We start from the raw sequence: 12,389 nt of genomic DNA on the forward strand, positions 1-12,389 counted from the left end.
TGGTGCTTGGCTGTGGGTCGTCTACGTCATCATCAGCTGTTGCAGCACTCAGGCTGGTGGGAGGATTTGCTCATTTCATAAACCAGGAGCTGGGGCGGAAACTGTATGACGGAGTGCGCGAGGGAGCGCGAGAGAGACTGCGCATGTTCCTGGAGCTGGGGCGGAAACTGTCGTACGCGGCGAGAGGCGCTGCCGGGAGCTGGGGCGGAAACTGTCGTACGCTCAGCTAGCTCAGCTGGGAAACACTTGCCAGTCATAACCAGACGGTCGTAAAGTCGATCGTAAAGTCGGTCGTAAAGTCGCATAGGTCGTAAGTCGACGACTACCTGTACTACATTTCATATCCTCATTTTTCATATCTTTGGCATTGCCCTCTAGAGTATGCAGTTGCGAGTATGCAGTTGCAATGCTGCAGTATTTTGCTCTATAAATCTCTCTTTCCTTTTAACAGGTGCCATTGCTCCAGGAACCTATGGAGGCTATCCACAGGTTTATCCAGGTAAAAAAAAAAAAATCTGTATTTTGTTTGTACTTTACAGATATGATTTTGAAGAGTTTACATTATACAATCAGTCACGATACAGTGAGTATTATTATTAGAAATTATCCCACAGTGCTGTTGAATTCTTGAATTTGATTGGCCAGAAGGAGTGGATTAATTATCTATAACAGCAGCTTTGACAGTAGTTCCAGCTACACTGCAAATTGCAGGTGCATATCAATGAACTCATTCTAATATGTCATTATTTCTATTGTAACAAGTGATTAGCAGGGTCTTGTATGACAGGTACTCGACCTAATCCAAGTCTAATAATGAATGTTGTAAAAAATTATCATGATTGATATGGTGAAGCTTTATGTAAGGAGATGTGTGTGGACAATTATGGAGTCTGAAGTGTCAGCAAAATGTTTTCTGGCACTGGAAAGTCTACAAGTCTTGATAAACATACGGGAAGCCATAACCTAATGGTTAGAGAAGTAGCTTTGGGGCCAAAAGGTTGCTGGTCCGATTCCCTAGACGAGCAGGAATGGCTAAAGCATCCTTGAGCAAGGCACCTAACCCCCAGGCTGCTCTGGGTATGCTGTATGTCATTCTGGATAAGAGCATCTGCTAAATACCTGTAATGTGATAAAATGACAAAACAGCAATTTTTTTGTATTAATTTCAAGAAAGGGGTGGGGGGACAAGAGGCTGGTAAGAGAACAACTTGCTCTCACAAGTGAGAACAAGAGCTAAATGATGTTCTGCAACATTAAATTACTATAAAAGCTATAAAAAATGGTTGTCATTTATTAATAATTAAAGAAAATTGGTAATTCTTGCCAAATTGCTGTGGTATAAGATGAATAAAACACTTCAGGATGTCCTGTTAGAAATAGTTTTCACTTAGTGGAAATGGGAATTTAATTGCATTTAATCTAAACCTTAACTTTAGTAGTGTATTTAAATTACCTTTAAGACCAGCCCTTAAATTTAGTAGTAAACTGGAGTACCTGTACTGAACTTTTTAAAAATTCATTAAATATACACTAGTAACTTTAAGACCATTTATTGGTATTCTTAAACGTATAGTGACTTTAAGTACATTTAAATGTTAAATTTTGTAACTTTAAGTGATATCTTAAACTTTCTTTTTAACAGCATTTCATTATCTTTAAGAAGTCATGGAAAAAAAAAAGTTACCTAAAAAGTTATACTATAAGAATTCTTAGTCATTTAACAATTCACCAAAGACGAGGTGAAGATCAGTTAATAATAACCAAGACGAAGTCAAGGTTATTCACCAATTGTCACAATGTAGGCACTTACAGATATATGTGCAGGGGAGAGCGGGGAACGCAGACTGGCAAACAAATCCAAAATGCTAGACGAAATCGAAATCGAGGGACAGGCAGGGGTCGATCAATTGGCAAACAGAGTAATAAGGGCTAGACTAAAGAGTAACGAGAACAAGACAATAATGAGGGTTGAGAACACGATAAGGTACAACCCCGATTCCAAAAAAGTTGGGACAAAGTACAAATTGTAAATAAAAACGGAATGCAATGATGTGGAAGTTTCAAAATTCCATATTTTATTCAGAATATAACATAGATGACATATCAAATGTTTAAACTGAGAAAATGTATCATTTAAAGAGAAAAATTAGGTGATTTTAAATTTCATGACAACAACACATCTCAAAAAAGTTGGGACAAGGCAATGTTTACCACTGTGAGACATCCCCTTTTCTCTTTACAACAGTCTGTAAACGTCTGGGGACTGAGGAGACAAGTTGCTCAAGTTTAGGGATAGGAATGTTAATCCATTCTTGTCTAATGTAGGATTCTAGTTGCTCAACTCTCTTGGGTCTTTTTTGTCGTATCTTCCGTTTTATGATGCGCCAAATGTTTTCGATGAGTGAAAGATCTGGACTGCAGGCTGGCCAGTTCAGTACCCAGACCCTTCTTCTACGCAGCCATGATGCTGTAATTGATGCAGTATGTGGTTTGGCATTGTCATGTTGGAAAATGCAAGGTCTTCCCTGAAAGAGACGTCATCTGGAAGGGAGCATATGTTGCTCTAGAACCTGGATATACCTTTCAGCATTGATGGTGTCTTTCCAGATGTGTAAGCTGCCCATGCCACACGCACTAATGCAACCCCATACCATCAGAAATGCAGGCTTCTGAACTGAGCGCTGATAACAACTTGGGTCGTCCTTCTCTTTAGTCCGAATGACACGGCGTCCCTGATTTCCATAAAGAACTTCAAATTTTGATTTGTCTGACCACAGAACAGTTTTCCACTTTGCCACAGTCCATTTTAAATGAGCCTTGGCCCAGAGAAGACGTCTGCGCTTCTGGATCATGTTTAGATACGGCTTCTTCTTTGAACTATAGAGTTTTAGCTGGCAACGGCGGATGGCACGGTGAATTGTGTTCACAGATAATGTTCTCTGGAAATATTCCTGAGCCCATTTTGTGATTTCCAATACAGAACCATGCCTGTATGTGATGCAGTGCTGTCTAAGGGCCTGAAGATCACGGCCACCCAGTTTGGTTTTCCGGCCTTGACCCTTACGCACAGAGATTCTTCCAGATTCTCTGAATCTTTTGATGATATTATGCAATGGGGCGGCACGGTGGTGTAGTGGTTAGCGCTGTCGCCTCACAGCAAGAAGGTCCTGGGTTCGAGCCCCAGGGCCGGCGAGGGCCTTTCTGTGTGGAGTTTGCATGTTCTCCCCGTGTCCGCGTGGGTTTTCTCCGGGTGCTCCGGTTTCCCCCACAGTCCAAAGACATGCAGGTTAGGTTAACTGGTGACTCTAAATTGACCGTAGGTGTGAATGTGAGTGTGAATGGTTGTCTGTGTCTATGTGTCAGCCCTGTGATGACCTGGCGACTTGTCCAGGGTGTACCCCGCCTTTCGCCCGTAGTCAGCTGGGATAGGCTCCAGCTTGCCTGCGACCCTGTAGAAGGATAAAGCGGCTAGAGATAATGAGAATGAGATATTATGCAATGTAGATGATGATATGTTCAAACTCTTTGCAATTTTACACTGTCTAACTCCTTTCTGGTATTGCTCCACTATTTGTCGGCGCAGAATTAGGGGGATTGGTGATCCTCTTCCCATCTTTACTTCTGAGAGCCGTTGCCACTCCAAGATGCTCTTTTTATACCCAGTCATGTTAATGACCTATTGCCAATTGACCTAATGAGTTGCAATTTGGTCCTCCAGCTGTTCCTTTTTTGTACCTTTAACTTTTCCAGCCTCTTATTGCCCCTGTCCCAACTTTTTTGAGATGTGTTGCTGTCATGAAATTTCAAATGAGCCAATATTTGGCATGAAATTTCAAAATGTCTCACTTTCGACATTTGATATGTTGTCTATGTTCTACTGTGAATACAATATCAGTTTTTGAGATTTATAAATTATTGCATTCCGTTTTTATTTACAATTTGTACTTTGTCCCAACCTTTTTGGAATCGGGGCTGTAGGCAGAATAACAAGGCTTGATATAACAGGTAAAACAATGTGCAATACTTCATACCAAGTGAGTGTGGGAGAGGTGTTTATATAGCATGGGCTGATTAACCAGGACATGAGTGACAGGTGTAATTAATAGACTGGCGATAGAGGGCACTGTGGTTCTTGGGTGTTGTAGTTCAGATTGGCCATGTTTGTAGTCTGACTGGAAGTGGCGCTCTCTATCGTGTTGCTGACACCGATATTCACTAGGCCTGAGGCAGATAATTGTTTTAGTGTAAATGCACCGGTGATTTTTTTTTTTTAAATCACATTAAAAAAAATATTTATTTCAGACTTTAAAAGCAGCATGCAAATGGAATGTGTGCAGACTTGTATCATTTATCTACATTGAGTCACATAAAATACTTTGTTTTGAAATAGATAAAATAAATTCCAGTGTCACCTTACCTTTGAATAGTTTTCGACCAAATTTCATAGTATCTTTAGTGCTTTTAGGAGCAGCATTTTCTTTCATCATTTGTAATTCTTCCTCACTTCCAGCAACAAAGTGATTGGCTGCCATTTTGCCAAGTCACTCGAAGTGATTATCAAGAAATAGGAAATAGTCCAAACCTCTCAACCAATCAGCACGCACAATTTCCTATAATCACCTCTGTATTAATGCTAAAAGTAAATACACTGAAATTTAGCATTTTGTAAACTTTTAGGATACTTTAAGAATATCTTAAAGCTGTTAATTTGTCTAGTGTTTTGGGTTGAATCCTATAACAGCACAATGTTGTGTTTTATTCCTTACATACCATATGTAGAACTGATTTGGTAACAGATCGGGTTTGTTATTTATTGTTCAATGACCTTTCGAATTTAATTTTCTGGGAAGAGATGGGACCGTATGCCATAGATCAATGACAACACAGTACGTTGAGAGGAGAACATCCTCATTCATCAACAAATTAAAGGAAGAATCTATAGCCTGGCTCATGGCAGGGTGACTTCTTCTTGGTGAGCGTTTGACCATGCAGGTCATCGTGTAGAGTAAAATCTAAAATATGATGATTATTAGGTTTAAATGAACAGTATCCAAATTTATAATGTCTTTAGCTTGTTCCTGAAGGTCAAGTGATCAATTGTTCAACTTTGCATGAATGTGTTCTCTAAACAATGACCCAAAAGTGAGAACTTACAAGATTTTTTAAAGACACACATTTGGCCGAAGTTGGAATGCGATATTTTAAGTTCTTGGTATGTTATAAAGGGAACATTGTGCTTATGGAGATAAGGCAAAGGATGGAACACATACAGTAGGAATGTAACTGAATATTCAGGATAGAGATATGATATTCTAAACAGATGCAAATACAGATAAATATAGGAGGTGTAATATGAGTTTTATTCATTTGGTTGAGGTTTTCTCATCTATTATCAGTGGTTTGCCCAACCAAAACACCTATGTAGCTCTAAAATACAACATGTTATGTTTTTACCATATTTCTATGGATTCACAAAATAAATATACTTTTATTTATAAAGTGTCCCCTCCATATAAGCCAGGCAGCTTACACACTGTGCACAGAGCAGTGTATCTCTACTAGGGTCTCCAAAAAATGTAATTAATTTTGAATATATTGACTCATTGCACATGTTTTTGTTGTCCAAAACAAATAGTCTTGCCAGAAACTCATCCAGGCATTGAAATGCAATGCTGCTTAAAATATTCAACCATAATTACCTTCATGAACAGGGTTTTATGTCATTATGTCACTGATATACCAGCAGTACACTGAGGTACAGCACAACCCTTATGTCACTTGACGCAGGTGTTATGTCGACTTGAAGTCAAATATGACGAAAGAGGTAACGTTTTACAGTGAAGCCAGTTGGAATAATCTTTTACAAATGAAGTCTCATGTAGTCTTATGAAGATTAAAGATGCTACATAGAACAGTGTACACAGTCAAGTAATTCTGCATGCCTGTTCAAAACATGTTCCAGCAGGACATGAAATGAATGGTAATACTGTGTGTAAACCTTAGGTGCTAAAAAGGCAACTGGGCTTGCTTGAAGTTCTTGAAGATGTTTCGCCTCTCATCCAAAAGGCTTCTTCGGTTCTATCTGGCTAGTGGGGAGTTCCAGGTATTTATCCTCTAGTGGACCAAAAGCAACCTCGTGTATGCAATTCAGTGCAGTGAGAAAAGCACAGACCTGTACATTGGGGAAACGAAACAACTGCTTCACAAGCACATGGCTCAACACAGGAGAGCCAGTTCCTCAGGCCAAGACTCTGCAGTCTATCTTATCTCAATAACAAAGGACACTCATTTCTGGACTGCAGTGTATGCATTTTAGCCAGAGAAAACCAGTGGTTTGAAAGAGGAGTAAAAGAAGCCATCTTTGTCAACCTGGAACGACCATTACTGAACAGAGGAGGTGGTCTGAGGCCCTGTTTACATTATTTCGATTCAGCGGATCATCAGATTAACGTTTTTAAAACGATTCGCGTACACACAGCAACGCCAATACACGATTCACGTGCACACAGCAACGCCAATACACGGATACGCTAATCACATGACTGATTAGACGGCACGTCACATGATCCCAGTGCATATCGGGCATGCGCAAGTCACTCACCACTTGCAAGTGGAAGGATGGCAAGCGAACACCTTCTCCAGCAAATAAACATACCCGGCTGTGATGTTCATGTTCTCACTGAGTTTAAGCGCCTGAAGGAGGTTGAAATGTGTAAATAAACCTCAGTGCGGCTCAGCGCTTCCTCCTGCGCTCCAAATCACTCCGCCCTGAACAGCGAGTGCCCTCTGGAGGGTGCGCACTCCGGCCCTGCATAGCTCACAGAGCATGCGAGTGAAGCGCACGAGCAGTGATTCGGGACTGAGCCGCTGTGTGTGAGATCTCAACGCCAGCGAATCAGGAAGGTGGATGTCACAGTGACGTTGTCCAATGACGACGTCAGCTAGAGCTCAGCACAGCGTATCCGCGTATTCTCAATGTTTACACAGCACCGGACCAGACACGAATTGGATTGAATACGTGGGCTCTGGTGGATTCCCGTTTCCCGGCGTTTTAATGTGAACGGACAGTGCATCCGCGAAGAAAACGAGACAGATACGGTCTAATGTAAACTTGGCCTGAGACACCACTTATCAGCCACCTACAAAGTAGTCCTTGGTACACTTCCCAGAAAACTGAATACACATCCACACCAAAACTCAGCTGACTTCAATGACTCACATGATGGCAGAGAAAGCCAACGATCCACAGATCACCCTAACAACCCTCTAGGCTGCTAACACCATTCACACCCGGCTTCCAGTGACCCTAACACCTACAGGATGACTGAGAGGGTCAACGACCCATGTGACCTCAACAACTCTCCTTTGGGTTCTCTTGGTCCACTAGAGAATAAATACCTGGAACTCCCCACTAGTCAGACAGAACTGAAGAAGCCTTTCGGATGAGAGGTGAAATGTCTTCAAGGATTTCAAGCAAGCCCAGTTGCTTTCTTTTAGCACCTATGATTTACGATAACCTGGATGACTGAGAACCTTCACAGAGATAATACTGTGCGTAGATTCCTGTATCCTCACTTTGCTTCCACTATTTCAAGAACAAGTAAACCAAAATCATGGATCATTTTATGATATTTTATAATATAAGTCCTCAATAAAGAGGATGTGGTGTGTATATATCCATTATCCATAACCACTTATCCTGTGCAGAGTCACACAACCATCCCTGAATACTTTCGAAGAACTTTTTTTTTCATAATATTAGCTGTTTTTAAATGTCATCACATAACATGGTAGGCAGATATTTTTAGATATTCATCAGAGTTATGTGTGACAATTCTCTCCCTCACCTCTTTGGTGTATATTTGAAACTGAGTGCATTTCCCTTGTTTTGGAGTAAGACTGGGACTGTGGCAGTATTGCAAGATGACAGGTAGTGACAGAAAGCCTGGCAATGGTTCAGTTTTGCAGCACAAAGAAAGAGACACAGAAAGAGAAACAGAGTGGAAGCTGTGCCCTGGTACCAACCATGGGGTGATGTCACCTAAAGGGTGTGCAATGCAATATTTTATAATATTCCTTCCACAGCAAGTATATCTAATCATGCTACTGGAGAACTATTTTCATGCAGACAATAAAATATATTTACTTCTTAACAATAAAATTTAATAAAATTAATTAGTTATGATCTTTTTTTTTTTTTTTTGGGGGGGGGGTGACATGAGACTTCCACTAGTTTATTAGCAATGTTAGCCTTGTAGCACTAGTCCAAAACTAAACAAGGAAATGTCAGGCGTACAACTTGTCTCTCTTGATTGCCTAGATCTGGAAAAATTGTATAGATTTTATAACAGAGCACCATACTTAGGAGAATATGGTAATGTGTTGACCTGATTTCTAATTGCTTTTGCGACCATACGGCGTCTGTACGTATGAACGATGTACGTGTACCACCACAGCGAACCCTATGATGCAAGGCAACGTATCTCATAAACACTTGACCGCCTGATGATGAAATTTGTATCTTTATTTACATAAGGTAGATCCAGTGCTGATTTTTAATTTACTTTTTTAAATAAAATGCGGGATTATTTACTAATACATTTTATGGAAAATATTCGCAACAGTTTGATATAAAACTAGTTAAAATGGTTTCATTGGTCCAGTAGCTTGTTGGGCAATTGACAGTTTCTGTCATGTAAGGGCAGTAGATGGATGTGCAGGAAGAGTTTTATTGAAAACACACTAGCAAACAGATCCAAAACATTGACAAGGCAGAGTCAAAAAGCAGGCAGTAGTCGAGTGAGGCACAGACAGGATATCAGAGGGAATGCAATACTCAAAGTCCAAAAACACAAACAGGGTCAAAACCCAAGAACTGATACAAAATACAAGGCTTTTGCAAAGTATGTGTTTTACTGAGAGTCCTGAGATATATGTGCTGTGATTGCACTCTAAACAGGAACAGGTGCATGGTAATTCGTTCTAATGGTGCTGCATGCACCAACTCAAGACAACATGAAAGATGTAACTAGACAACTGTTTGACATATCAAGTTTGATATTTGATCATAACTATATAGTAATGATGTAAAGTGAAAGCATTGGTTCACTGCTGTCCACCAGGCACCCAGCAGAGTCACAGCATAATAAATGTTGTGGTGTTGTTTCTGGTGAATGGCATGCGGTGTCAAAGAAAGAAATAAGTATTCATAACTGCGATGCACATCTCATTATTGGCATCACTGTCACAAGAAAATGCAGCAATTTATTGACGCAAAATACACTACACTACACTACACAATTCAATGATTCATATGCCGTAATATGATTATTCTATTCAGGTTGATTTTGTACCCTTGCAAATATTTTGCTCATACACTCATTGGGAGGTCTGCTTTTAGGTACTGCATAAATATATAGTATTGTGCAAAAGTCTTAGGCACATATAAAGAAATTACTTGATAATATAGAAGTCATATAATAGAAATCTATAACAAAGTTTGTGTGAAAAATAAATAGGGTGCCCAAGACTTTTGCACAGTACTGTGTGTGTGTGTGTGTGTGTGTGTGTGTGTGTGTGTGTGTGTGTGTGTGTGTGTAATATATACAGTGGTGCTTGAAAGTTTGTGAACCCTTTAGAATTTTCTATATTTCTGCATAAATATGACCTAAAAACATCATCAGATTTTCACACAAGTCCTAAAAGTAGATAAAGAGAACCCAGTTAAAAAATTAGACAAAAAAATTATACTCGGTCATTTATTTATTGAGGAAAATGATCCAATATTACATATCTGTGAGTGGCAAATGTATGTGAACCTCTAGGATTATCAGTTAATTTGAAGGTGAAATTAGAATCAGGTGTTTTCAATCAATGGGATGACAATCAGGTGTGAGTGGGCACCATGTTTTATCTAAAGAACAGGGATCTATCAAAGTCTGATCTTCACAACACATGTTTGTGGAAGTGTATCATGGCACAAACAAAGGAGATTTCTAAGGACCTCAGAAAAAGCATTGTTGATGCTCATCAGGCTGGAAAAGGTTACAAAACCATCTCTAAAGAGTTTGGACTCCACCAATCCACAGTCAGACAGATTGTGTACAAATGGAGGAAATTCAAGACCATTGTTACCCTCCCCAGGAGTGGTCGACCAACAAAATCACTCCATGAGTAAGGCGTGTAATAGTCAGCGAGGTCACAAAGGACCCCAGGGTAACTTCTAAGCAACTGAAGGCCTCTCTCACATTGGCTAATGTTAATGTTCATGAGTCCACCATCAGGAGAACACTGAACAATGTGCATGGCAGGGTTGCAAGGAGAAAGCTACTGCTCTCCAAAAAGAACATTGCTGCTCGTCTGCAGTTTGCCAAAGATCACGTGGACAAGCAAGAAGGCCACTGGAAAAATGTTTTATGGACGGATGAGACCAAAATAGAACTTTTTGGTTTAAATGAGAAGTGTTATGTTTGGAGAAAGGAAAACACTGCATTCCAGTATAAGAACCTTATCCCATCTGTGAAACATGGTGGTAGTAGTATCATGGTTTGGGCCTGTTTTGCTGCATCTGGGCCAGGACGGCTTGCCATCATTTATGGAACAATGAATTCTGATTATACCAGTGAATTCTAAAGGAAAATATTACGACATCTGTCCATGAACTGAATCTCAAGATAAGGTGGGTCATGCAGCAAGACAACGACCCTAAGCACACAAGTCGTTCTACCAAAGAATGGTTAAAGAAGAATAAAGTTAATGTTTTGGAATGGCCAAGTCAAAGTCCTGACCTTAATCCAATCGAAACGTTGTGGAAGGACCTGAAGCGAGCAGTTCATGTGAGGAAACCTACCAACATCCCAGAGTTGAAGCTGTTCTGTATCAACAGTTACCAGAAACGTTTAGTTGCAGTTATTGCTGCACAAGGGGGTCACACCAGATACTGAAAGCAAAGGTTCACATACTTTTGCCACTCACAGATATGTAACATTGGATCATTTTCCTCAATAAATAAATGACCGAGTATAATTTTTTTGTCTCATTTGTTTAACTGGGTTCTCTTTATCTACTTTTAGGACTTGTGTGAAAATCTGATGATGTTTTTAGGTCATATTTATGCAGAAATATAGAAAATTCTAAAGCGTTCACAAACTTTCAAGCACCACTGTGTGCGCGTGTGTTTTATATATATATATATATATATATATATATATATATATATATATATATATAATTTATGTCATTTTGACCAGAACAGATGTTTAGACTGATGTGTAAATTCAACTAAACTAAACTCTGCTGCAGAGGACTATGTGTAAGAGCTGGAAGAGAGATACTTGATTTACATACTTGTGGAAAAGAGATAGCCCATCAACTTATCTCTCTTTCTGTTTGCAATGTTGGGCTTTCATTATTTTTCAAAACACAAACACCAACAATTTACCAACTCGCACTGTTGCAATGATTAAAAAAAAAAAAAAGGTGCTCAAGCAGGTTTCCCTGCTCCAGTATAAAAAGCAAAAATAAGTCTCATGTCACACAAATCCCATGTCTTTTATATCGGCTCAATGTGTATTTGGCATACAAGTTAATTACTTTTTTAATTTCACTTTGCCATAGTACATATGTACATACATTATGGCTGGGAAACCACTACAGCTTGCACGAATTACAATGGCCCCATTGTACCTAATTTGCATGTCTTTGAACTGTGTGGGAAACCAGAGCACTTCAAGGAAACCCACACAGAAAGGCCCTTGTTGACCATGAGGTTCGAACCCAGAACCTTTTTGCTGTGAGGCAACAGTGCTAACCAGTGCACCACCTTGCCACCCACACCACACTATTACGTACACCATATCAAACGTATTTAAAAACTATAGCTAAACTTCCTAATCTTATCCTTTTCCTCATGTGGTTATATAGTAGATGCATACCTTCCCCAGCATGCTGGGACCTTTTTTTTTTTTTTAAATCCACTTACAGTACTTGCATGAAGATGCTGATGGTGGAAACATGTGTCTCAACCTATTAATAACTGAATTGTGTGGGAATTTGGTAGATGTTTGCTATTTGCTATGTAAACTCATACCAGGCCCTGGTGCAAATATCATGCAAAGTGAATCTGCACCATGACAGTCATCACTGCAGACAGTCTGTGAAAATTCTCAGTCATCCAGATCATAGTAAACCGTGGTTGGTAAAGAAGGCAACTGGACTTGCTTGAAATTCTTGAAGACATTTCACCTCTCATCCAAAAGGCTTCTTCAGTTCTGTCTGACTAGTGGGGAGTTCCAGGTATTTATCCTCTGGGTTGCTTTTGGTCCACTAAAGGATAAATACCTGGAACTCCCCACTAGTCAGACAGAACTGAAGAAGCCTTTTGGATGCGA

The 12,389-nt window shown here is 39.8% G+C and overlaps 1 protein-coding gene across 13 annotated transcripts in view; it reads left to right on the top strand.

Moving 5' to 3' along the window:
- The window catches only part of elna (elastin a), a 142,089-nt gene that overhangs the window by 120,701 nt on the left and 8,999 nt on the right, over nucleotides 1-12,389 (top strand). For all 13 annotated transcript variants that reach the window (XM_060905760.1, XM_060905768.1, XM_060905762.1 and 10 more), the window contains one exon: nucleotides 452-499. In XM_060905760.1, coding sequence (XP_060761743.1) covers nucleotides 452-499 — 48 coding nt within the window. The remainder of the gene's footprint in view (nucleotides 1-451; nucleotides 500-12,389) is intronic.

Source organism: Neoarius graeffei, chromosome 23, assembly GCF_027579695.1.
Source record: "Neoarius graeffei isolate fNeoGra1 chromosome 23, fNeoGra1.pri, whole genome shotgun sequence".
NCBI classification, from domain to species: domain Eukaryota; kingdom Metazoa; phylum Chordata; class Actinopteri; order Siluriformes; family Ariidae; genus Neoarius; species Neoarius graeffei.